The sequence below is a fragment of the Eumetopias jubatus genome, unplaced genomic scaffold, assembly GCF_037043125.1.
Source record: "Eumetopias jubatus isolate StellerSeaLion01/CBP00866 unplaced genomic scaffold, mEumJub1_p1.0 scaffold_10, whole genome shotgun sequence".
NCBI classification, from domain to species: domain Eukaryota; kingdom Metazoa; phylum Chordata; class Mammalia; order Carnivora; family Otariidae; genus Eumetopias; species Eumetopias jubatus.
In genome coordinates, this window is record NW_028274816.1 from 6,974,037 (window position 1) to 7,001,843 (window position 27,807).

Consider the following 27,807-nt stretch of genomic DNA (forward strand, 5'->3'; position numbering starts at 1 on the left):
TCAGTGTCCATTGGTGGCAGAGTGGAGAAATAAATTTTGATATAATCACGCAGTAGAATATATACAGCAGTTTAAAAAAAAAAAATCTGAGCTAGAACATTGAGCAAGAAAGCTAGGCACAAAAGAATATACACTGATTCTGTTTTTACAAAGTTCAGTAACTGGCAACACTTCACTATTTTGTTTTAGGGTACATAGGTGGTAAACCTATGAAGAAGAGCAGGGAACTGTTGACCATAAAAGTCCAGATAGTGGTGACTTTTAGGGGTCGGAGAGGTGGGGCGAGATAGGGAAGGGATAGATGCGCTGTGAGGGTGTTAGGTTAGCGGTGTTTCTTATCTTGGGGCACGGTGTTTGCTTTATAAACTATTAAACTCTGTACGTGCATTGAGCACTTTATGTATGTCCTATTTCACAATTCAGAATCGTTTTGCCAATGTCGCCATGCATAAAAATTCTTCTAAATAAATTCCTTATGACTCATAAGTGAGCTGTGCCTCAGGCCCTGAGTGCTCAAGCATTTTGATGAGGTAGATAATCAGGTCACCTTAAGGTTCTTTGTTAATAGCCATACACCTTCTGCGTTCAGATATTCCCAGTCAGAGCCCGAAGCTTAGGTTAAAAGTGAATACTGAATTCTGTTGGGTAACTGTTAGAGAAACAGACTGCATTCTTTGCCTTCCTGTCCAGAATGAACACTATTCAGTGCAGAGCCCTCGTGTGTCTCCAGAGTCTTGTATCCCTCCTGGATGTGGACCATCTCGGGGGACCTGCAGCCCTGCAGACACTTGCACAGCATCTGTCCCAGCTGCTTTTTTCTCAGCCAGGTAAACATTTAGGCCTCATTGTGAAAGACTATTTGGATCGAGCAGAGTTTTGAAGGGCGAGGAACTGGACTTCGGCATTGTGTCATGCTTGTCATCCAGCCTGCAGAAATCTTTCCCAAGCACTAAGAGTCAGATTTATAGTTGCCAGTGGCATTGAGTCCAAACAACATACGTAAGCTGGTCTATGGGTTATACTGTTATTTTTTATTAAAAGTGCATCCAGTTATGTCAGGCCAATAAGGTTGAAATCACAAATGTAAGTATTAGGCCCGATGAAGATATTTGCTTAATTCTCTAGTCTTTATTTTTCTTCTTAAACATAAAACCATTTGATTTACATTTGATCAGGTAATTCGTACATCTATTACAGAATTCACAAGTTATTAGAGGACGGAAAGCAGAAAGCCTCTCTCCTTTTCCTCATACCATCTAGTTCCTCTCCCTGAGTCAGTCGCTGTTATGGTTTCTTGTGTGTTCTTCCAGAGAAATTCTCAGTATAAAAAGTATGCATGTGTGTTCTTAAGGCAAATGGTAGACTGCCAGACATAGAGTATTGTACCCTGCTTTTTTCTAACATTTCTTTCTTCAAGCACCTTTGCATGGTAAGAGGTGTTACTAAGGTCTCTAATATGGATTAATTTCATTTGTACACAGAAACCTAGAGAGATAATATATGTAGTTAACTATTCTTTCTAAATGGCCTAGCTGTACAAGGGTTAATGCATGCTCCTCTACCAGGTTTTCATAGTTTGTGGTAGTAGAATCTCATTTGACTTGGCCACATTGAATTAATAGCAGCTCAGACCAAACAAAAGAGACTGAGAGGGAGGGAAAAATAGTATTTTATATAGTAAAGTAAAATTCTCCACATTACCTACCCAGCATGCATGTCTGCAGCGAGGGTAATTGAGAGATAAGAATCTGCTGCTCTCAGCTCCTCAATTTCAGAGTGTCTTTAGGGAGTTTTTGAGGGTAAGCTTGAAGATATGTAATACTTGCTTTCTGCACTAACTTTAAAATTTCATCACCAAATAAGCTGTAACTCCACTGTGTAACATTCAGTGTAGTATTTATATCTCATTGTAAACTATTTAACTTTTCTTCTTCTAAGACGCCACGTTAAGTCAAGAGTTGTAACTCTTAGGGGACACATGGCTGGCTCAGACGAAGAGGCAGGTGACTCTTGATCTCAGGGTCCTGAGTTCGAGCCCCACGTTGGGGGTAGAGATTACATACATAAATAAAACTTAAAAAAAGAGTTGAAACTCTTAAAAGATCAAAATATGGTCGCTTTTGACTAAATACAAGCTTCTATATAAACATTCATTCAGGAGTTGCTCCCCAGTTCTTTTTTTTTTTTCCTTAAGTGTTTTTTTGTTGTTGTTTTTAAGTAATCGCTACACCCAATGTGGGGCTTGAACTCAATGACCCTGAGATCAAGGGTTGCAGGCTGTAACGACTGAGCCAGCCAGGTGCCCCACTCCTCAGTTCTAGACATCTATTTTTTTTTCTTAAGATTTTATTTATTTATTTGACAGAGACAGCGAGAGAGGGAACACAAGCAGGGGGAGTGGGAGAGGGAGAAGCAGGCTTCCCGCTGAGCAGGGAGCCCGATGCAGGGCTCGATCCCAGGACCCTGGGATCATGACCTGAGCTGAAGGCAGACGCTTAACTGACTGAGCCACCCAGGCATCCCTATTTTGCACTCTTATCAAGTTAATACAAGGTACCGTGCACTTAATAGTGCATGTTTCAGAAGTTCTAGGTCAGTTTTTAAAAATAAAGTAAATGTTCAGAAACCCATATATAGTTATTGTTCTGTCTCTACCGACATTCCAGCATTTGTCAGTCAGCAGATACAGTTTTCCAGTGATCTCAGGCTGTGCATTCTTTAGCTGGTGTGATCATGTGAAAACCGTGCCCAGCCACGCCTAAGACAGGATATAGACAAGACTGGGCAAGCTCTGGCTACAGAGGTGGCTTGTTGCTGTGAGCTGGCCCGATAACTATAGCTTTGTATTTGTCTCCCAGCTTTATAAACCAGGCAGAGATCTGGATGGCATGGGGGGGATGGGGCGGTTACTGGAGAAGGGATGTTTTATCTGACTTTTGCTAACATTCTGGCTCCTACCAACCCAGCGGAATGTCCATAGTGGAGGAGGGGGTGGGCTGCTATTGCTCAGACCCAGTCCCTCCACCCCTTCACGTGGGCTCCCTGTAGGTTGCTGGGCCAAATGGGGTTGTGCACAGCCAGGCCCCTACGTGAGCAGGCCTAGCCTGTCACTACTTCCAGGACCTGCCTACCCTGAGGGAATCCTGTCTGCCTGACTGGCAGAACAAATTGCCATTTTTCGGTGGGAGTCCCAGGCAAGGTACCAGAAGCTCCCATCTCCAACCAGCGTAGAGTTTGTTGCACTTGCCCTAAAGCTCACACGTTCTGTGCCTCTGCTGTACAGAAAACACGTGGGTGTGTCTCTCCTGTTTCAGATGGCTCTTTGTGGTCACTGATGCTTGCACATTTACACCTGGATGATCACAGGAAAATGATACCAAGCTCGGCCTTGGAGAAATAATGGAAAGTTTCTCAATTGTGGGAACATATCATTAAACACTTCATGTAAATTCCAAGTTCATGGGTATTGTTGACAGAACCTTTTCTTATCAGAATGAAATTTTCGATAAAGGATAATTGCTTATATTTAGAGATGGTATTCTAAAATTCCTTTGGAACATTGAGATTTATTAAATAACGTAATCTTGTGGGGTCTGTGTGGATAGTGTGAACTGTTACTGGAGAACTTTCTGGAGAGGATGGGGCCAAATTTTTCTAGCTTTTTGTGTTACCATGTTTGGACATTAAATGTGTGAGGATTGTACAACTCTGCCTAACTTGAATGCTAATGTATTTTAATGCTAAAATTAAAAAGTATAAATTAAATTAATTAAATTAAATTAATTAAAATAAATCTTTTTCTGAATAGTTATAAAATTTGTGATACTGACATTTTGTTGTTTTTTTTTTTTTAAAGATTTTATTTATTTATTCATGAGAGACAGAGAGAGAGAGAGGCAGAGGGAGAAGCAGGCTCCCAAGGAGCAGGGAGCCCAATGCGGGGCTCAATCCCAGGACCCTGGGATCATGACCTGAGCCGAAGGCAGACGCTTAACCATCTGAGCCACCCAGGCGCCCCTGACATTTGTTTGTGGCTGACATCAGAGATAAAAGGAGAAAGTTGTCAGTAGATTCTGGTCCGTGCATTCCCAGTGCATTAATATCTTTGTCTCCTTCATTAAAAACTATGGATCTTCAAACCATCAAGAAGATTTTAGCAATGTTGTGTTTTCAGATTGGGTCACTCTATCATTTGCTCCATTGCATGGAATCTATAATCACTTAGGGTTCCCTGTTTTCCCACATTTGGGAAAGCAGAAAGCTGTTTTTTCATTATAATTAGGATAATAGTAACACCTGTTCTAGGATATGTTTCCTATTCTATATCAGAACATTAGAAATCAGTCTGAAAAAGTCACCTAAATAAAAATTTGCTGCTTGGCTACTTGTGGGTTGACTTATTTACCTACATTTAGGTGTGCTACAAATTCTTACGTGTTGTACAAAGTTGTTGAGGGGAAAGATGTTTTCAGTCACCTCTTTTTAACTTCTGTTGACATTTACTTAATTTCTTTAACAGTACCACATGTGTTGATCTTTTACTGAGAATTTTTCAGAAAGGCAGGGTAGTTCGAAGCTTCTTTCCCAAATTTGGATAAATGACCATAAATGTGAACTCAATAAAAATCACCCGAATGTTTTCCTTAATTTAGGGAGAGTATGAATTACACATAATGTAAAACAGTAACGTGAATTAGATTAGGGTTTTGAATCTAAGGTAGTGGTTATTTTTCTAAGAATGCAAGACCAAAAAAATGCTTCTGAGTGTGTTCTAGTTCGTATTGAATGATTTCTTCATGATACAGTTTCATTGTTTTATGTGCACTTCATGAATTTCTAGGGCTACACTTCATAGCTGTAATCAAATATAAATATAACCTACTTTTTGAATTTTAGTAGTAACAACTTCACACCAATTTTTGAGTGCGTTTTGGGTACTAGGCTTTATGAGTGAGGCATTATTACTCCACCTTCCTGGTAAGGAAGCTGGGATTTAGAGAGATTGAGGAACTCCTTCAGGGGCACTCATTCCTTTCGCACATACTTTTTTTTTTTTAAGATTTTATGTATTTATTTGACAGAGCACAAGCATGGGGAATGGAAGGCAGAGGGAGAGAAGGAAGCAGGCTCTCTGCTGAGCAGGGAGCCCGATGCGGGCCTTGATCCAGGACCCTGGGGTGGTGACCTGAGCCAAAGGCAGATGCTTAACACTTAACTGACTGAGACACCCAGGCACCCCTAGCCCATACTTATTGACCACTCTATGCCATGCACCACTCTAGGTCCGAGGGATACAGGTGCGAATGAGATAGGGAAGACCAGAATGCTCAGGAGTTTACAATCTCAGATGAATAAAGATGTAAATGTAATTTTGTCTGGGAAGAAAAAAATAAAAGCAGAATTGGTCGACATGGTGGCTGGTTCCAAGGGCCTATTAGATGGGTCCACATGGAAAAAAAAAAAGAGATGGGTTCACATGGAAAGGGCTGTCTGAAGAGGTGACATCTGACTAGAGGCCAAAAGGAGAGGTCACATAATGTCAGAGGCAGGATTCCATCCCAGATCTGTCTGATCCTAAAGCTATCCTAGTGTCTGTTCTGTGAAATTTACGGGAATTCCCTCCTTCAGTACATAATGTATATCTGATCATGGGAGGCAAAAAATATAATAAGCTTTGATTTAGATTTGTGTGGAAGCTGCCTCATTATCATGCAGGCAGCCCCAAAAGGGGTGCTGGAATCTTCACAGGGCCCCAGGCACCAAGGGGGCAGAAAGCCAAGGTATTTATTGCATCCCCAAACTTTGTGGCTTAAAACAACAATAATCATGTGTTTTCTCATGGTTTCTATAGGTCAGGAATTTAGACAGTGCACAGTGGAGATGGTTTGTCTCTACTCCACAATGTTTAGGCCAGGTGTTCTCAACTAAGGGCAACCCCTGCCTCTGACACTGAACCTCCCCCACCCCCTCCCCGCGGAGCCATTTAGAAATGTCTAGAGGCATTTTTTGTTGTTACAGCTTGGGGGTTGCTGCTGTTACCTAGAGGGTAGAAGCCAGGGATGCTGCTAAATATCCTACAGTGTACAGGGGATCCCAAAGAATTACCTGTCCAAAATGTCCATAGTGGTAGGGTTGAGAAAACTCTACCCTAGGGCTTCTGCTGGAAAACAAGGAGCCAGAATCATCTGCAGTCTTGTTCATATTGATGGTTGGCTCACAGGGGCTGTCAGCCAGAACAAGATGACCTTGCCATGTCACCTAGGCTTCCTTATAACATGGTAGCTGGGTTCCAAGGGCAAGAGTTGAGAGAAGAGAGCAAACACATGTGAGTCAGGTGCGAGTCATGTTGCCTTTCATGAGTTAGCATGTCATGTTCATGTGTCCTGTTGGTTGATGTCACAAAGTACCCCCAGATTCAAGGGGTGGGGAAATAGACCGTTGTGGTTGTTTTTGGACAATATAATCTACCACAGCAAGTCCATCGCTTTCCCTTCCCACCAAAGGGGTAAGAAAGAAAAGAGTAAAAATGAGCAGGAATGGTAAGGGGAAGTTGGGTCAGTAAATACAACCGTAGAAGCCACTGAAACCACGGAGGTATAGTGGCCCAGCCCTACACAAGCAACAGTTCCTGGCTAGGCAGTGGGTTTGGGTTGGCCAGGAAGAACTCTGATTTGGGAGACATCGCCATGTGAGGTCTGCCCAGCACCGTGATGGCAATCTGTGAAAAGCTGAATTCTGTCTACGAAAGCTAGCTCAGGTGTATCTTGTGCTAAAGAGCGAGGTAAATGAAAATCCAGTGCCTAGAAGGCAAGGACTGTCTGTAGAACGTTCCCTTGTTATGGTTATTTCAATTGTGGACATCTTTTCATAGTCAAGTATTCAGTTCACAGGGGGCTGTTAACTAGAAGTCTTGGCTTAACATCAAAAATGTTTTAATTATAATAGCATATATTAACATTTAACATGTGTTTTGATTCTGTTTTTTTTTTTACAAAATAACTTGTCTTAGACAAATTTATATTTCACTTTTGTGTTTTAGATTTTGCTAAGCATGTTGACTTTCTAGAAGCCATAAGTAGTGCCTTGAGGGCCCTTTTGCAAACAATGGCCTCCAAGAACATTTCTCAGGTAAGATTTTTAAAAAATTTTATATGAAACCTGTAAAGATTCTGTATTATGGAAGCAAAATTCATTACTTAACTGTTTGTAGTTTATTTTATTTTATTTTATTTTATTTTATTTTATTTTATTTTATTTTATTTTTTCTAAAGATTTTATTTATTTGACCGAGAGAGACACAGCGTGAGAGGGAACACAAGCAGGGGGAGTGGGAGAGGGAGAAGCAGTCTTCCTGCGGAGAGAGAGCCCAATGCGGGGCTTGATCCCAGGACCCTGGGATCATGCCCTGAGCCGAAGGCAGATGCTTAACGACTGAGCCACCCAGGCGCCCCTGTTTTTTTTTTTAAGTATTTATTTCTATTATAAGAGTAATGTATGATCCTTGTAAAAAGAAAGCAAAAATGCTTAAAATAAAAAGTAAAATATTTTGTTTCTTCCCACCACTGCCACCAACACACACACAGATTTTTTTTATCTTGACATACCTGTCATAAATATTTTCTCTGAATGTCATTTGTCTTCTTCTGTAACATTTTACAGAAATTTTCAAGCATGCCCACTGACCCTATACAGTGATCCATTGGCATCTCTGTGATAAGTGCTTTCCCACTTGTTTTCTTTACTTTTTATTAAGGAAATTTTCAGACGTCTCTAAAAGCACAGATAATAGTATCATGAACCACAAGGGTCATAGAGTTGGCAACATCCTGGCTCTTGTTCTCTTCATCTCCCTTACACTTTAGGTTTTGTGTCCTGGACTGCTTTAAAGCAAATCATTTCCTTCACCCATAAGTATTTTATTACATGCTTCATTATGTGTCTGTGATAGAAAATGAACTTCTAAAAAACTTAACTACAGTACCATTACCCCCAAATTAACAGACATTGCTTAATTATCGTTTGATATACAGCCCAAGCTCCGTTTTTTCTGATTGCCACAAATACGTCTTTTTCAGTTGTTTTATTCAAATCAGAATCCAAATGCTTTTGGTTGATACTTTGGTTTAAAAAAATTTTTTTTAACGGCTTTAGTGAGATTTAATTCACATACCAACCATACAATTCACCCATTTAAAGTGCACAATTCAGGGGCGCCTGGGTGGCTCAGTTGGTTAAGCTTCTGCCTTCTGCTTGGGTTGTGATCCCAGGGTCCTGGGATCCAGTCCTGCATCAGGCTCCCTGCCCAGTGGGGAGTCTGCTTCTCCCTTTGCCCTTCACCCTGCTCGTGCTCTCTCTCAAATAAATAAAATCTTAAAAAAAATATGCACAATTCAGTGGTTTTTAGTATATTCACAGATTCTTAAATCTCTTAATTTAAAATATTCCCCCCACCAATCCCCCCTTCCCTGTATTGTTTATTCATTGAAGAAGCTGTCATTTGTCCTGTAGAAGATTTCCCATTATGAGATTTGGCTGGTTTCTCATGATTGTATTGTTGACATGTTCCTCTCTTGTCCATATATCCTATAAACTGGGAACTAGGTCTAGAGTCTTTTTTTTTTTTTAAGATTTATTTATTTATTTTGAGAGAGTGAGAATGAGAGAGAGAGAGAGTACATGAAAGCGGGGAGGGTTAGAGGGAGAAGCAGGCCCCTCGCCAAGCAGGGAGCCTGATGCGGGACTCGATCCCGGGACTCCAGGATCATGACCTGAGCCGAAGGCAGTTGCTTAACCAACTGAGCCACCCAGGCACCTGGTCTAGAGTCTTAATGAGAGTCAGGATCAGATTTTTTGGCAAGAATAATTCACAGTGCTGTATATATTTTTTACTTTTATATCACAAATTATATATTTTCATAAATTAGTGATGTTAAGATTAATCAGTGGATTCAGGGCACCTGGGTGGCTCAGTCGGTAAAGTGGCTGCCTTCGGCTCAGGTCATGATCTCGGGGTCCTTGGATTGAGCCCCTCGTCAGGCTCCGTGCTCAGAAGGGAGTCTGCTTCTCCCTCTCCCTCTGCCCCTCCCCTGACTCATGCGCTCTCTCCCTCTCTCAAGTAAATAAAATCTTTTTTAAATTTTTTTAAAGATTTTACTTATTTATTTGACAGAGACACAGAGAGGGAACACAAGCAGGGGGAATGGGAGAAGCAGGCTTCCCACTGAGCAGGGAGCCTGATGTGGGGCTCGATCCCAGGACCCTATAATCATGACCCTGAGCCGAAGGCAGATGCTTAACAACTGAGCCACCCAGGCGCCCCTAAAATCTTTTTTTTTTTTAAGTATTAATCAGTGGATTCACCATTTTATCAGTGGTGCAAAATGGACACATCTTAATTTTGTCATTTCTTTTACGTTTATTAGCTGTGATTCTTCTATAAGTAAGAACTGTCTGTCTCATCAGTTATTTGGTAACTTTGAAATAAAGTTCATACCAAAAAGATAGGATTTTTCCAGAATAATAAATTAGTGCCCTTAGCAATCTCTAAAAGTGATCAGTGAGGTTTTCTTAAAATATCATTGTGAACTTGTGGGGTTATTTTGTTTTGTTTTTAAGATTGATTGATTGATTTGAGAGAGAGAGAGAGCACAAGTGGGAGGGGAGAGGGAGAGAGAACCCCAAGCAGGTACCCCGCTGAGCACAGAGCCCAGCTCGGGGCTCGATCTCACAACCCCTCTAAGACTGTATAGTCAAATTGCTGTGTTTTAAAGTTCCTTAACAAAGTTCTCTCTGTGGCTTGTTATAAAGTTAGCTTCAGCTGTTTTAGCTTTCATATTTTTTTTAGCTTTCCTTTTTTTAAGAAACTTATTTTTTTTGCTTTAATTTCTATTTTTTAATTATATAAAATACACAGTTTCAGAGTTAAAACTGAAACAAGATATATTCAGGGAACTATATGGTAGATACATACAACGGAATATTATTCAGCTTTAAAAAGGAAATTCTTACACATACTACAACATGGATGAATTCTTGAAGACATGACACTAAGTGAAATACACCGAACACAAAAGGACACATACTGTATGATTCCATATACAAGGGACCTAGAATAGTTAAATTCATAAGGACAGAATGTGGAACAGTGGCTGCCAGGAGTTGGGGGAAGGGAGGAGTAGGGACGTACTGTTGAACGGGGCAGTTTCAGTATGGGATGATGAAGAACTTCTGGACATGGGTGGTGGTGATGGGTGGTGGTGATGGCTGGTGGTGGTACAACAGTCTGAAGGTACTTACTGCCACTGAACTGGACACTTACAAATGTTTTCAGCTGCAGGCAAGAGATCGTGGCTAAGAATCGCTTAATAATAAAGGTATTTCAGGGGCACCTGGGTGGCTCAGTCGTTAAGCGTCTGCCTTCAGTTCAGGTCATGACCCCCAGGTCATGATCCCGGGCTCCTGGGCTCTCTGCTCAGCGGGGAGTCTGATCCTCCCCCTGCCCACACCTCCCCACACCCCCACCCTGGCTCATGTTTGCTTTCTCTCTCTCTCTTAAATAAATCTTTCTTAAAAAGGTTAAAATGACAAGTTTTACGTTATGCATGTTTTACCAAAAACAGTTTTATTTATTTATTTATATTTAGTCTAGCTTCTGTCTCTTTGCCCCTGTTCTTTTGGGTAACCGTCCTTTTTTTTGTGTTTTTTTTTTTTTAAGATTTTATTTATTTATTTGAGAGAGAGAATGAGAGATAGCACGAGAGGGAAGAGGGTCAGAGGGAGAAGCAGACCCCCTGCTGAGCAAGGAGCCCGATGCGGGACTTGATCCCAGGACTCCAGGATCATGACCTGAGCCGAAGGCAGTCGCTTAACCAACTGAGCCACCCAGGCACCCCTTTTTTGTGTTTTGATTTATCATTCCATTGTTCTTATTTTGAAAACAAGCAAATACGTAGGCATGTGTATTTCACTCCTTTTGTTAAAAGTAGTGCCTCTGCACCTTGCTTTTTCTCCCTTATTAATCATCGTAGTATACAGGTATGTTCCTCATTTCTTTTTTACAGTTTCACATTCTATTACTCCATCGTGTAGGTGTTCCTTATTCATTCAGCCCTGTTGATGGGTGTTCTCATTTCCAGTCCTTTGCTATTACAAATAGAACTGCAGTGAATAGCCTTTTTACAGATGCTTTTTGTGTTTTTGCCATTGTGTCTTCGAGTTAGAGTCCTAGAAGTGGGCTTGCTGAGTTGGAGAATAGATGGATTGGTGATTTTGCTAATTATTGCTGTAGTCCGCTCCTTAGAATTTGAGGCATTTTGAATTTCCTACAGCAGTGCTTGAGAGTGCATGTTTTGCTATAGCTTCAGAAGCAGAGTTGTCAGAATGTTAGATTTTTACCAGTTTGATAGTTGAGACATCTCAATTTTAATTTGCATTTGTCTTACGATATGAGATTGGATGTCTGTCTCTTTATGTGCTTTAAGGGCCTTTGCATTTTTTTTTTTCTGTAACTGTTCCTATCTTTTGCCAGTTTTGCTATTGGGTTGGTGGTCTTTTTCTTTGTATATAAGAGTAAATCCTAGGGCCTTGCCCCCAATCCACTGAGGTAGAAACTTTGAGGAGGGGCCCAATGATCTATATTTTAACAAGTTCTCTGGGTGATTGGCATGCACACTAAGTTTGGGGACCCGTGCGCTAAACCATCCTTGCTCCTTCCTTTCTAAAATCTTCCAGTTTTGATTAACATGTCATAAGACCATACCACCCACTTCTCTTGGTTACAGCCATCTACCATGCCCTGGGGCACTCTTTGTTCCTTAAAGATTCCTGCTGTTGGGCTTTATTACTCTTCGCCAGTCCTGTCATGATTCTAGGTGACTTCAAGATCCACATAGATGCTCCCCCCAGTCCCTTGGCTTTGAAGTTCTTGGACCTCCCTTTCTCCAACGGTCTGATCTTCCTTCTCTACCTTAGTCATTCCATGGCCACACCCTGGAGCGGTGCTTCCCAAACTTTATCTTGGTCCACAGTTTAATGAGAATGCCTCTGGTACTTTACTATCAAATACTGTATGTGTGGTTGGCGTCTAGTGTATACTCTGTCGATTTTTTTTCTTTGTATATTTGAGAATTTTTTTCAAGAACATAACTTTTGACCCTCAGTTTCTTTGACATGGGAATGGTAATAATGATGAGAGGGTTAGAAAACCCTATACTATATGGCCTATGGGAATATAAAGTATTTTTATTGATTTTCCATGATCTTCAGCAGTAGCTAACTGGATCAGCCTGGCGTTTAAAGAGAATTATTCCCAGCTCATGCTCAGTTAATGTCTGGGCATTCATATATATTAAGACCATAAATTCTCAGGTTGGCTGTGTATTGGGCGTGAGCATGGAATTTGAGGATTAGAACGACCCTGGCTTTCTCATACTTTACAAGGAGAGGGGACCAGGGACCAGAGATGCTGAGTAACAGTACCAACAGTGGAGTACAGCTGTCCTGCTCCCGTCCAGTTCTCTGCCTTGTCGGTTTGTGCACCTTGGGCAGCTTGCATTTGTGACTCATACTGGTAGTAAAGCAGCACGCTTCAGCATTCCTGGCAGCCTTGTTCTGGCTGGGAGGAATCCCAGGGTTGGTGGGATTGTTTCCATTAGAGTATTTCCTAAGAAACCTGGACATATTAGCTGTTACCTTTAGATTTGGCAGAAGCACTGCAGATGATTCAGAAATGAGTTTGATTTAGAACTGTTCAGTATTTTTATGTGTAATATTACCTAATATTTACTAAGTTCTTGATATGCGTTATTTAATCCTTTAGCAACTCTGCATGGTGACTGTTGTCCCCATATCACTGATGGGGAAATGGAGAGACCTTTGTTGGGGGGAGTATCTTACGCAGGATTGCTGAAGGGTAAGGAGAGGAGCCAGGATGTGAACCCAGGATGTCAGATCCCAAGCCCTTAGTCATCACACTGTGATAGCCTGGCAACATGATATTTGAATTCTCTGGTGATACCTGCACCCATGTGTGTGTTCAGATTAGCTTAGAATGAAAATTATCACTACGCAGGAGAAGCACTCTATAATTTAATGGTTTCTACAAGCTCTAATAATTTACTGTAACAGCATATAACATCTCAGGGTAAGTTCTTAACTTGTATAGATTCAGCCAATTTTTATTAAAGCCACATATTCTATGTACATTTTCAAAACATTTTATGATCAGTGTTAAAAAGAAATTAGGATCTCTTTAGTTTGTGTACATCTGACTGAAAGTCGTCTTTTTCTTTTTTAAGATCTTATTTATTTGAGAGAGAGAGAGAGAGCACAAGTGGGGTGGGAGGGGAGACAGAGAGAGAGGGAGAAGCAGACTCCCCACTGAGCAAGGAACCCAACATGGGGCTCGATCCCAGGACCCCGGGATCATGACCTGACCTGAAGGCAGATGCTTAGCTGACTGAGCTGCCCAGGTGCCTCCCAAAAGTCTTCTTTAAATGAAACTAATAGGAAATGAAGCCCCTCTTCTAGGCTTAACAGCTATGGTAGGTTGAATAATGGCAGTGACATGAACAGGCCTCATCCTCATCAGGATTACCAGCTGTCCTGAGGAGTGATTAGAGTATGAAATAACTTCTCTGTTGTTGACATTCCTGTCAGTCCTGTGGTGCATGCTCTTGGAATTGGTTGAGTTTAACACTTTATTCTTTTTCCTTTTCAACAGTGTATGACTCCCGACCAGCTGATGACGCTATGCACAGCCGGCATTCATAGTAGTAATACTGGGGTTAGAGTAAACGTTGTTAGTATTTTAGGAATCACGGGCAGCGTCCTTGCCAAAGAAGATGGAACACTGGACACTCTTAAGGTAAAACTATATGCTTCCAATGTAAAACATTAAATCATTAGAAACGGGGAAGAGTAACTGTTGGTGTGGGATTTTTAAAAATTTCTATGGACATCACAAGAAGAAATTCTGTTGAGAAGTTGCTTACTAAGGTACATTATTAAAATATGCCCTTTGGCTTGATCTGACTATATGAATTAGGTAGGTACTTGAAAAATTGAGTTGTATTTTGCCACTTTATTCCTGAGATACTTTTTCAGATATAAATTTGTCTTCAGTGAAAGGCCAAGTTCAGAATTGTCCCAGGTGCCTCTGCCTTTGCTGTTGCATAAACTGTGTGCATATTATATTCTCCTACTGATGAAGGAACAGCTCACCAGTTGTCTTAGTACACCAGGCTATAGTGCATTCTGAACAATACTGCACAGTCCACTCTATCACTCCATAAATTTTAAGCAGCAAACGCCCTAGAAACTCACTCAGCATATTTGCTTCCAGCACTTTATTTCAGCACAGTTGCTCAAGAACTACACTGCTGGAGACACAGCATCACTGGTAACTAAAAGGACCATGGCAGTAAAATTACCCTTCACTGTGCTAATAATAATTGCTGAAATATTGATTACTAATAAATAGGTAATAAACTGACTATTGGACTTGCTGAGAACTTTTCAACAATGACTAATTTTTTTTTTTTTTTAAGTAGGCTCCATGCACAGTGTGGAGCCCGACGTGGGGCTTGAACCCACGACCCTGAGATTAAGACTAGAGCCGAGATCAAGAGTTGAACACTTGGGGCGCCTGGGTGGCTCAGTCCGTTAAGCAGCCGACTCTTGATTTCAGCTCAGGTCATGATCTCAGGATGATGAGATCGAGTCCTGTGTTGGGCTCAGTGCAGAGTCTGCTTCTCTCTCTCCCCGTCTCTTTCTACCCCTCCCCCATTCTCTCTCTCTCTCAAAAAAAAAAAAAAAAAAAAAAAAGAATTGGATGCTTAGCCGGACTGGGCCACACAGGGGCCCCAATGACTGATGTTTTTTAAGAACCTTATTTTGAAAAGATGATACCTGCATGTAACAAAACATTCACAAAAGTAGAAAAGCATATATAATGAAAGACTCATCTCCGTTGCTAACTTTCCAGCCCCCCACTTTGACTCTAGAGAGACAGCCGCTGTGACTCCTTTCTTCTCTATTACTCTAGGGATTTTTGATATATAGACACATAATTAAGAGAGAATATCGCCGTGTTGCTGTGTATGTGTACACATATACAGATGTGCATGTGCATGTTTAATCACTTCCTGCTGCTTAACACTATAATTTCCAAGATCCACTTACGAGCAGCAAGTTTTTCTCGGGCATAACATGTGATTTTTAAAATGTTTTTTTGTTTTGTTTTTTGTAAAGATTTTATGTATTCATTTGAGAGAGAAAGAGAGCACAAGCAGGGGGAGAGGCAGAGGAAGAGGGTGAAGCAGACTCCCCACTGAGCTGGGAGCCCAACGTGGAGCTCAATCCCAGGACCCTGGGATCATGACCTGAGCTGAAGGCAGACACTTAACCATCTGAGCTACCCAGGTGCTCCTAAAATGTTCTTTTGTTTTTTTTTTTTTAAGATTTTATTTATTTGACAGACAGCGAGAGAGGGAACACAAGCAGGAGTGGGAGAGGCAGAAGCAGGCCTCCCGCTGCGGGGAGAGCCCGATGTGGGGCTCGATCCCAGGACCCTGGGATCATGACCTGAGCCGAAGGCAGACACTTAAGGACTGAGCCACCCAGATGCCCTGCCCCTAAAATGTTTTTATTTAGTCACATTTCCAAGCAAAGTAGAAAGTACAATGAATTTTGTATATTAGTTAAGCATATTTAACAATCGTTAATATTCTATCATATGCACTTCATACAGTTTCTTTGCTGGATATGTTAAAGTATGTTAAAGTTAAAGCTCAGTATTAAAGACATCATGGTATTTTGCCCTGTTGATTCAGTATGCATGTCTTAAAAATAGGGACAGCTTTGGGGTGCTTAGGTGGCTCAGTCGGTTAAGTGTCGGATTCTTGATTTCTGCTCAGGTCATGGTCTCAGGGTCCTGCGATTGAGCCCCTTGTCAGGCTCCCTGCTTGGTGGGGAGTCTACTTCTCGCTCTCCTTCTGCCCCTCACCCCCCACTCTGTTTCTCAAATAAATCTTTAAAAAAAAACCAAGGACAGTTTCTTACATAACCATCATTATCACCTTTATACAATCAATCATCATTGTTAAATATGTCTTTTTTAATTTTAATTTTTAATTTTTTTTTAAAGATTTATTTGTGAGAGAGCGAGAGAGAACATGAGCACTTAAGCAGGGGGAACAGCAGGCAGAGGGAGAAGCAGACTCCCCACTGAGGAGGGAGCCCAATGCAGGACTCAATCCCAGGACCCTTGGATCGTGACCTCAGCCGAAGGCAGATGCTCAACTGACTGAGCCAGTTAGGCACCCCATGTTTTTTTGTTTTTTTTTTAAAGATTTTATTTATTTGACAGAGACACAGCGAGAGAGGGAACACAAGCAGGGGGAGTAGGAGAGGGAGAAGCAGGCTTCTGCCAAGCAGGGAGCCCGATGCGGGGCTCGATCCCAGGACCCTGGGATCATGACCTGAGCCAAAGGCAGACACTTAACGACTGAGGCACCCAGGCGCCCCTGCTTTTTTTTTTTTTTTTTTTTTTGAAGGTTTTATTTACTTATTAGAGAGCACTAGCTGAGGGTTGGGGGAAGGGAGGACTGGGTGGGGAGGAGCAAAGGGAGAGAGAGAAGCAGACTCCCCACTGATAGGGGAGCCTGACACAGGCCCCCATCCCAGGACCCTGGGATCAAGACCTGAGTCAAAGGCAGACGCTTAACCGACTGAACCACCCAGGTGCCCCCTCATTGTTTAATATGTCTTCTGCATGATCCATCCTCAAGTATTTCCAGTTGTTCCAAAAACATCTATTTACAGATAGTTTGTTTAAATGAGCATCTAAGTCAAGTCTACATGTTATGTTTGGTTTTGGATCTTCTAAGCTTCTCTCAATCTAGAAACTTCTCTCCCTAGCACTATCTCCCACTACCTGTTTTTTTTTTCTCCCTCTCCCTCCCTCCCTTCCTACCTAGCTCTAGGCCCAACATGGGGCTTGAACTCATGACTCTGAGACCAGGAGTTGCATGCTCTACTGATTGAGCCAGCCGGGCACCTCTGCTACCACCTGTTTTTTCCTCAACTCCTGGGGGTGGTTGTCTCACAGTATCCAACCTTCTGGATTTGTCTGATTGCTTCCTTGTGGTGTTAAGCTTGTTTATCCTTTATCCTCTGTATTTTCTGCAAACTGGAAGTTAGATCTAAAGGCTGGATCAGATTCAGATTCAGGTTAATTTTTTTAATAAGACTACTTCATAGGTGACAGTATGTGCTTCGTATTTTATTATAAGTTATTAACTCTAAATACTATCCTAGAGGTTATCTAGAGTACTTAAATTCAGATAAGAAAATAGAGGTCCAGAGTGGGTAATGGACTTTCTAAGAGTCAGCCTGTTATTTATGTCACAGCTGGAGTTTGGACTCACTGTTCTTAGCATTTCCACTCTCCCACTGATAATACCAGATGTGCACATCACCCTTAATAAATAAAGGGTGAAGCAGGACAGCCAAAACAAAGTAAGTTCACCCTTGAACAGTTCCTGACAGATTGGGAATGGCCTGTTCATGAGCTAGCTAATCATCAAAGGATGGATGGGTGTTAAAGATCATCACAGGGAATCAGAAGGAAATTAAGTGTTCTTTGTTTTTTTAATTGTCCTGGAGTGTTTTTCATATAATTTTATTTTTTCATATAATTTTAAAAGCACATTTTTTTGTTGCAGATATATATTTGTATTTTGACACCACGGGGAAAGCCTTTTTGAAGGAGATAGAGGAGAAATTTTAATTTCCAAAACCAATCTTTCACATATCATTTATGAATTTTAATTGATTTTATTTAGGAATATAAACTCTAATATACTTAATTTATCTTGTTGATATTATACATGGTGTATTTATAAATATATGTGAAGTCTTTAATCTTTAGTTCTTTCAAAGTTTTAATTTGTCTCTGGCATTTCTAAATTTTAAAATACCATGTGTGAATTGTTGCCACATTTAAAGTTAGTACTTATTTTGGAAACTGATGTTAAAATATTGGACAATAACAGTGTGCCTTGTCTACAGACCATTGGGTGCTTTCTGCTTGAAGTTGCCACCAAAGATCCCTCTCTCGTGGTAGCAGGAGAAGCCTTGGATGCTCTCTTCGATGTTTTCGCAGATGGTAAAGAAGCTGAAAGGGCCTCAGTTCAGATTAAATTGTTATCTGCTCTGAAGGAATTCCAGCCAGTCTTCAAAATGAAGGTATGTAGCTGTTTTGTGTGTAAATGCTTAGGTCTCACCATCCTCCAAGAAGGGGGGCCTGTAGTTTCCTCCATGCAATCTCTGTGATTCATAGAGTGCTTCATCCCCGGAACTGAAGAATGCTTGTTGGCTGAGTCAGAGCTCAGGCCTTCCTGTTGAATCACTGTGACTTGGGCCAGAATGGTGTGGGCACGGTCCCCTTTCTAGAAGAGTTCAGTAATGCTCACAGTGCTTGTGGAGAAGCTCCGCAGTCTGTGGCCTACAAAGCACTTTCATATATGTTGTGAATTTATTTTATGTCGTTACAGCTAATACATTACAGCTTGATTTCAATGTTACGAATATTTCCCTTTGGTGCTCTGAAAAAGGGGCAAACTCCAGGCTGGTCTCTGTCGGAGAATGTAGCTCCCTTCATTTACCCTTTTATTTATTTTTTTGTTTCACCAGAATCATCAAAGCTAACTTTGAGTCAAAAAGTAATTTTCAGTAACTTGGTGGCCAGGGGAAGGCACCAGGAATTTTAAAAACAGCCTTGAATCCTATGTCTATAAGTTTAAGTTTACCATTCTCCAATTATCTAAATCTCCATTTCTAGGGGTGCCCAGCTGGCTCAGTCGGTGGAGAATATGACTCTTGATCTCGGGGTCATGAGTTTAAACCCCATGTTGGGCATAGAGTTTACTTAAAAAACAAACCAACAAACAAAATTTCCATTTCTAAATTATGTCATTTTGGGAAATAAAAATGTTTGTATTTTTTGCTTTTAGATTTCAAATTAAACATTTGTTTTTAAATCTTTGCCAAGAAAATAGAGGTTTGGATGAAAACTTAGCTTACTTCTGTTGTTTTCCAATATGTATATCTTTTGTTTTTGTTTTTATTTTAGAGAGAGAGAGAGCCTGGGGAGGAACAGAGAGGGAGAGGGACAAGCTGACTCTGCTGAGTGCAGAGCCAGACATGGGGCTCGATCTCAAAACCCTGAGATCATGACCTGAGCTGAAACCAAGAATTGGAAGCTTAGCTGACTGAGCCACTCAGGCGCCCCCAATATGTATTTCTTTTATCTAACAAGCTTCTAATGCAGAATTGATTTCTCAAGGAGAGAACTCTGTGATAATTTTTTAGGAGAATATGATTGTATCTCTAGTAACTTAAATTTTCTGAAGTTTTTTTTAAGGAATAAATCATTTTCTTTAGAAAACTAGCAACACACACCATAAACATTCCATGACGTAGTTACATCTAAAGTCAGTGTTGGTTTAAGGACATCAGTATTGGTTTGTTTTTAACGTTTTCATGTTTGGGCATCTTATATTTAAAAAATGTAATCATAGTGGCTAACTTTTATTGAGTTAAGATTCACCAATAGGTAACTTAAGTCTAGGGTAAACAATTGAACAGTTTACCCTTAATTATGCTTTGTTCAAGCCTGTAGGTTTTTTTTTTTTTTTGCTTTTTTTTTTAATTGAGATACAGTTGACATATTACATTGTATAGTTTTAGTGGTTCATAGTGATTTGATACATGTACGTATTGGGAAATAATTACTACAGTAAGTTTAGTTAAATCCATTACCACACAGAGTTGGAAATTGTTTTTTTCTTTTGATGAGAACTTCTAAGCTCTACTCTCATAGTAATTTCCAAATATACAATCAGAGTCACCATGATGAACATTACATTCCCATGACCTACTTAGCTTATAACTGGAAGTTTGTGCCTTTTGACTCTCTGTTCACCCATATTTGTCTGTTCTTTAAGAAGTGAGAGATTTTATTCCCTTTATTTTCTGCCTCCTCGGTAACCAAATTGAGTGACGTTTCTCCCACGTAAAGACAGATGTGCATTAGTATTTCCCCCCTTTGTTATCCAAAAGGTAGCCTAATATATTCAGAATTCTGTACTTTGTGTGTTTTCTCTTAACATTATCTTCTAAAGATATTTCCATACCAGTACGTGGTGGGTATCCATAGTGTTCTTAAAGGGTGCAGGCAGGCCCTTGAAACATCTGAAAAAGGAGTCTGCACGGTAAGGAGAAAATATCCCCTATTTCTCTGCAGCTGCAGGGAAAGCAGATATAGTTGAGAATTCAGCCTGCAGAAGCAAATGCTCGGAGAGGAGTTATGTAAACTATGAACCAGCAAAACAACCCCTAACCACTGGGAGGGCTGTTCTGATTGATTTTCCTACTTACTATGCATTGCTATGGTAATGATGTTTCATTAAGTGTTTTTCTTTTCTCAAAGGTATAAAGCCCTAATGAAATTTCTTTGTTAGCCAGAAGGGCAGCTTGTAGTTTTTCATATGTTCTTCTGTGAATGAAGCCACAATTGCATTAAAGACTGTCGGGTATATATTTAGCCCCAAGTTGCATTTCAATATGATACAATGCATTTTGTTGAGGAACTTCTCCAGGGCACTGGCTCTCAGGAATGCCCTGTGATCAGCAGCATCAGAATCACTTGGTAACTTGTTACAAATGCAAATGCCCAGGTCCAACTCCAGACCTACTGAAAATCAGAAATGGTGGGTGGGCCTTGTTTATTAACAAGCTTTCTAGATGATACTGTTGCTAAAATCTGAGAACCGCTGCTCTAGACTAGAGGTGAAGTCTAGTTCACATAGCATAAAACTTAACTGTTTTAAAGTCTACAATTCAGCCGTTCTTGGAACGATCATTTTTAAAAGGTGCATAATCTTAATTTATCTTTAGGGCTCACACACTGTATTCTTTTACCTTGGAAAGCGAAAATCTTTCACCAAATTCTGGCAGCTCTTTGTTCTGAAAAGAATACACCCCAAATCAAATGCTTTCTTATCTAAAGGAATTAGTAATGTATACCAAATCACGTATGATTTTTTGGCAGATACGAAAAGAAGGGAGAGGTAAATACAGTCCAGATCAGCTGTGTGTTCTCGACAATGTGAAGATGAATTTGAGAAGGTTTGTCGCTTATCAAGAAACTGTTGAGAAAAGACTGACTACTTGAACCACTGAAAGAGAGACCAGTTCTCGCCCCAAGTGTTCAGTGCTAAAGAGTACTAAAGTATTTCCTTGGAGTGTATGTGTTTCTAAAAGTCATTTTTTAAATCCCCGTATCCTGTACATTCATTTGAAGTTTTAAAAACTTCAAAACCTGTCAGAAACTCTTTTAAGCCTTGGGATCTCTGTGGCATTTCTAGTATTCTCTAAATTATGTTTCCAGCATGTTTTAATCACTGGAAACATGAAGAGTAGAAACAGAAAGGAATCTCAGGTGGTTCTTCGTGAGCAGCAAAGAACCTTCCAAATAATCATGTTTTCCTGGAATTTTGCAGGAAAGGAACATCCAAAGCATTGCTTGGATGCTCTTTTAAGCAAGTATCATTTTATACGTGCTGCCAAAGCTAGCAAGCATCATTTTATATTAGCTAAATCTCTATGAAATATGAAGACAAGCTTTATAAAAGCTTTTTGGTATGAAGTATACCAATTATGTTTCCCTTTTGTGCAAAAGTGAATGAGTTGAATTTGTGTTCCACTATTTAGTAGAATATACTAAGGAATTCATGAGGTCATTGTCAGCCTCTATACAAACAGAGCTGATCACTTACTGCTTTGTAACATCACTCTGTGTTTAATTTGATATGGAATCAGAATTAGAAGGAAATATTTTTTAATAAATAACTTTTTAATTGCAAGCTTTGTGTCTTACAAAGTCTTTTTAAAAATACCAGATAGCCCTGTTCTGGGTTTTTCACTTGGTAACGGATATAACTTTGACTATATGTGAGATATTAAAAACAAGACTGAGAGCAGGAATCTCGAGCATTACTCTCAATGTCCTTGCATTAATAGGGTGACAGCTGGAGCGAGGGGTGGGGGAGTTTCAGTACCTCGTTGTCTGAGAGGTTGGGGGGGGGGCCTGGACCAGCTCCATTGTCCATGCATTTGCTTGATCAGAAGAGTTATCAGTGAAGATTTTCAAATCTTCCCACAGTTGATCCCAGTTGTCCTGTTAAAAGGCCCAATACTCGGGCCTTTCTCGTCTAGTTAACATCCATCACCTCACACAGTTAAATATTTTTTTCTTGTGATAACTTTCAAGATTTACTCTCTTAAGTAACTTTCAAATATACAATACAGTATTGCTGTCTTCACCATGCTGTATATTACATCCCTTACTTCTTATAACTGAAAGTTTGTGTCTTTTGTCTCCTTTCCCCCATATTGCCATCTCCCCCCAGCCACCCCCCACACGCACCTCAGGCAACCACTAGTATGTTCTTTGTGTCTATGAGCTTGGTTTTTTTTTTTTTGGTTGATTCCCTGTATATGTAAGATCATACACAATTTGATTTTCTCTAACTTATTTCACTTAGCATAATGTCCTCAAGGTCTGTACATATTGTCACAAATAGCAGGATTTCCTTCTGTCTCTTTGTTGCTAAATAGTGTTCCATTGTATGTGTGTGCATGTGTGTACGTGTGTGTGTGTGTGTGTGTATACAGACACTATTCTTTATTCATCCATTGGTGGGCACTTAGGTGGTTTCTGTGTCTTGGCTATCATAAATGCTGTGATGAACATGAGGGGTGCAGGTATATTTTTGAGGTAGTGTTTTAGTTTCCTTTGGATATATACGCAGAAGCAGAATTGCTGGGTCATATGGTAGTTCTATTTTTAATTTTTGAGGAATGTCTGTACTGTTTTCATCAGTGGCTGCACCAACTTACATTCCCACCAACAGTGCTGAAGGGTTTTCTTTTCTCCACATCCTCGCCAACACTTGTTATCTCTTGTCTTTTTGATAATAGTGTTTCTTGCTAGGTGTGAAGTGGTATCTCGTTGTGGTTTTGAGAGAAGGATTCTTCCAATGAAGAAAAGTTTCAGAGTTCTCCCTGCTTCAGATTTTTAGAGAATAGAATTGTTTTCAAGAAGAATAAAATTTCCAGTTTTAGCACAGGGCTAGTACGCTCTTGATAAATATTTGTTGAATGAATAAATATTAGTGAGTTTTTGTTTTATTAAGCAACCTCTAAAGCAGTTGTTGAATTCAGAATCGTCCTATAGAATAGTAGAAGGTGAATTCTTACATTGAAAATGCGCCATCCAGGGGCACCTGGGTGGCTCAGTTGGTTAAACATCCAACTCTTGACTTCAGCTCAGGTCGTGATCTCAGGAGTTGTGGAATCAGGCCCTGCATCGTGATTGTGATCTGCACTGGGATGGAGCCTGCTTAAGATTCTCTTTCTCCCTCTACCTCTGCCCCTCCCCCTGCCTACTTCCCTTAAAAAAAAAAGAAGAAGAAGAAGAAGAAGAAAATGTGCCATCCAGAAATCCAGAAATCTTAGACTTTTGAGGCATTGATAGTTTAGCTTATATTGCTACATTTAATTTTGCTATTCGAACAACAGGGAAAGATAGGAAAAGATTAAATATACTTTATGACTCTTTACATAATAGCTCAGTAGATCATGCAAATATTACTCATGGCACGTATAATAGAAACTTTTTTTCCTATAAGAATGTAGGGGAAAAAATCTACTTTAAAATGTACTTATTTGGGGGCACCTGGGTGGCTCAGTCGGTTAAGCATCTGCCTTCAGCTCAGGTCCTGATCCCAGGGTCCTGGATCAAGCCCCGCATTGGGCTCTCTGCTCTATTTTAAGTGTTGAAGTATGAACTCATGTGAGATCCTTTGTTTTAGGAGATATTTTTAAGGATTCAACCTACTATGGCATATTTGCCCAAGGAAATAAAAATCACTGCTTTACTTCTCATTTTTTAAACTTTTTTGGGGGAGGGGGCTTTAAGATGGAAACTCATTTTATTTTAAGATAGAATTGACTTTTTTTTTTAAGATTTTATTTATTTATTTGACAGAGACACAGCGAGAGAGGGAACACAAGCAGGGGGAGTGGCAGAGGGAGAAGCAGGCTTCCCGCGGAGCAGGGAGCCCGATGCAGGGGCTCGATCCCAGGACCCTGGGATCATGACCTGAGCTGAAGGCAGACGCTTAACAACTGAGCCATCCAGGCGCCCTATGATAGAATTGATTTTGAAATATCAGTCATTTAATTACATTTCCTTATTTGCATTTTATCTTTTGCTCTTATTTAGCCTTTCAAAGAAATACCTTTGAGTTGTCAAGATAAGGGAGGGTCCTTATCTCTTCAGCGGTCCTGTTCCCCCAGTTCTGTTGTAGGCTTGCTTCCTGCCTTTTTGAAATTGCATGGACCGGTATCTGATTGTATTTACCCAATATGTAGCACATGAGCAGTTTTAGAACTCACTTCACAATATACAGAAATTCTTTCTTTTCAGCAACAATAGTAAAATTGCTCTATAGTATTTTATTTGTTTTATTTTTTAAAGATTTTATTTATTTATTCATGAAAGACAGAGAGAGAGAGAGAGAGAGGCAGAGGGAGAAGCAGGCTCCCAAGGAGCAGGGAGCCCGATGCGGGACTCGATCCCAGGACCCTGGGATCATGACCTGAGCCGAAGGCAGACGCTTAACCATCTGAGCCACCCAGGCGCCCTCTATAGTATTTTAAACATCCACTTTTGGCAGAGGACTCCCTTTCTCTGCCATTTTATTTTTATAAAATACGGATTTCTCGTACCTAGCTAATCCATACAATCTGTTCCCTCCAAAAGAATGTCTGTCATCATCTCTTACTGCTTCGAAATAAGTCTTCTAAGTAGACCGTGATACCGAAAGTGTCTGTTACTAAAGAAATTCTTGTTTTTTTGGATGATTCTGCCAAAGGACTTAGAATGTTGTGGAACCAAAGACATGTCAAGGGTTAGTTTGCATATTTGTGGTGGCATCGAGAGGCCTGTGGCCAAATGGTGTCTTCTTTTTTGGGGCAGCTTCTTCTTAGACCATTCCTGTGGCTGCCCTGGGTCCCTGGTGCCCTGTGGCTACCATTTCCTGTCCACTTGCAGAAACTGATCCTCCTCCTCTCTCCTCAGTTTTGTGACCTTCCCTAGAATTTTATAATAAACTTTATTTTTTGATAGCCATGATGAGTTCTTGCTGGTTATAGCCGAAAAATCCCTGATTAGTACTGTATCTTTCTAGAAGTTTTTCTGGACTTACCCATCTATGCATATATGAATACACTGTTTCTATAATGGGAGCATCATGTTCTATAACTTGGATTTTTTTTCTTTAACAGTAATTTATGGATATATTGTTATGTCAGAATCATGGTTAGGTCTAATGGTAGATGTTTCTTCTTATAAAATGAAAAAGTACTTCATTTCTACTGGATATTCTGTTCGATCTTAGTTTGATAGGTTGGGGTAAAGTTTCCTTTTCTCAGCTGGTTCTATTCTTTTTTTTAAAGATTTATTTATTTTAGAGAGAGTAAGAGAAAGTCCTTGAGTGGGGGGAAGGGCAAAGGGAAAGGGGGAGAGAGAGTCTCCAGCACACTCCCCACTGAGCACGGAGCCTGATGTGGGGCTCCATCTCACAACCCTGAGATGACCTGAGCCCGAAACCAAGTCAGACGCTTAAGTGGCTGAGCCACCCAGGCGCCCCTACAGCATTTTTAAACATTCTTTTGAGTCTTCCAGTAGTTTGGAAAATAGAATCTTCTCATTTGTTGAACCTAATCCCAAACTTGTATAAAATATAGACCCATAGAAGCTATAGGATGAGCACCAAAGATTTTTAAAAATCCAGTACTTGTTTTACAGTAGGAATTCTTACCCTTTTCAGGTCATTAATTTTACTGAGAATCATAGACTCCTCAGCTAAATGCATCGCATTTGTTATCTTTTGTGTAACAAATTACCCCAAAATTGGTAGTTTAAAATACCAAAATTTATTTTCTCTCAGTTTCTTTGGGTCAGGAATTGAGGAGCAGCTTAACTGGGTGGCTCTTCCTCAGGGTCTTACAAGGGTTGCAGTAAAGATGTTGGCCATGGTTGCAGTCCACTGAAGTCTTGACCGGGGCTGGAAGATTTCTTCCGAGGTGGCTCGCTTACATGGCTGTTGGCAGGAGGCCTCTGTTCCTCACTGTGAGTGTCATCATGACATAGCACCTGGCTGCCCCCAGAGTCAGTATCCGAGAGAGGAGAAAGCTAGTTTCAGACGTGACGCACCATCACCTCTGCCACATTTTCTTTGTTGTAAGTCACAGTCCAGTGCACACTCAGATGGAGGAAAATTAAGTTCCACTTCTTGAAGGGTGGGATATCAAATAATCAGTAGACATATATACATACATATATATATATATAATTTTTTTTTTTTTTTGAGATTTTTAAGTAGTCTCTACACCCAATGTGGGGCTTGAACTTAGAATTCCAAGATCAAAAGTTGCATGCTCCGGGTGCCTGGGTGGTTCAGTCAGTTAAGCATCTGCCTTTAGCTTGGGTCATGATCCCAGAGTCCCAGGATCGAGCCCTGTGTCAGGCTCCCTGCTCAGTGGGGAGCCTGCTTCTCCCTCTGCCCCTCACCCCACTACTTCTCTCTCTCTCTCTCAAATAAAATATTTAAAGAGAAAAAAAAAGTTGCATGCTCTACCAATTGAGCCAACCAGGCGCCCTGGTAGATATTTTGAAACCACCACATGTGCATACCTGCATTGGAGTTCAGAATGTTTATGGATTTTTTTGACTTATGCTTGGATATCAGGCTGAGAATTGCAATTTTGTATTGCATTGGTTACTCTTCAAGCTTTGAGTCAGAAAGTATTCTGAGCAATTCTAGATGCAGTTGTTTCTTAATGTGTTTATTCACTCAACATTTATTTATTACACAAATATTGCCCCCATGTTATTTTTTCTTCACAATGGAGTGAAAGTAGTCTTTTTGAAACATGAACTTACTCAAGTCTTCCTTGCTTTTATGCTCGATCACTTCAATGGTTCCCATTACCCACAAGCTATAAAGTTTAAAATCCTCACCATATCCTGCAAGTAGCATGACCCCTGGGCCAGGTTTGCCTGATAGAGTCCAGATTTGTGCTTGTTAGCCCAGCATAATTATCGACAGGACTCTGACCGCCAAGACGACCCTGGATGAATATCAAAATGAATTGATGGGATAGTGTGAGATCCGGGATTGGGTGTGGGGCCAGGATAGAAACAGCTATAATGAATTATAATGAACAAAACACACAACTGACCAAGTTGAATTTGCAAAGTGGACTAGATAACAGCAATGTATCAATATTCAATTCCCTAATTCGATCACTATTTATAGACGAGAATATCCTTGTAAAGGGACAGGAAGTCTCTGACTTTCTCTCCAATGAATCAGGGAAAAAAAATTTATATATAAACATAGAGAGAAAGAATAATAAAGCAAACAGGGCAAAAGGTAAACAAGTAGTAAATTGGGAAAGGGTACATGGGACTTCTCTGAACTATTCTTGCAACTTCTCATTGTTTGAAATGATACGAAAATGAAAACGTAGGAAACTAATATGTAAAAGGCTGAAAAAGCAAGTGCTCCAGTTTTGACATTAAATGATATGATTATCCAACCCACAACTCCTTATGTCATTTGGTTCTGCTTGGCCCTCTGGTCTCCTGCTCTGTTCTCTGCCTCACTCAGTAAG

General features: G+C 40.4%; 1 protein-coding gene across 3 annotated transcripts in view; it reads left to right on the plus strand.

The window, feature by feature from the left end:
- The window catches only part of HEATR3 (HEAT repeat containing 3), a 39,247-nt gene extending 17,321 nt beyond the window's left edge, over positions 1 to 21,926 (plus strand). For all 3 annotated transcript variants that reach the window (XM_028094537.2, XM_028094538.2, XM_028094539.2), the window contains 5 exons: positions 691 to 827; positions 7,040 to 7,128; positions 13,721 to 13,864; positions 18,070 to 18,246; positions 21,113 to 21,926. In XM_028094537.2, coding sequence (XP_027950338.2) covers positions 691 to 827; positions 7,040 to 7,128; positions 13,721 to 13,864; positions 18,070 to 18,246; positions 21,113 to 21,235 — 670 coding nt within the window. In that variant the 3' untranslated portion in view covers positions 21,236 to 21,926. The remainder of the gene's footprint in view (positions 1 to 690; positions 828 to 7,039; positions 7,129 to 13,720; positions 13,865 to 18,069; positions 18,247 to 21,112) is intronic.
- The last annotated feature ends 5,881 nt before the right edge of the window (positions 21,927 to 27,807 follow it).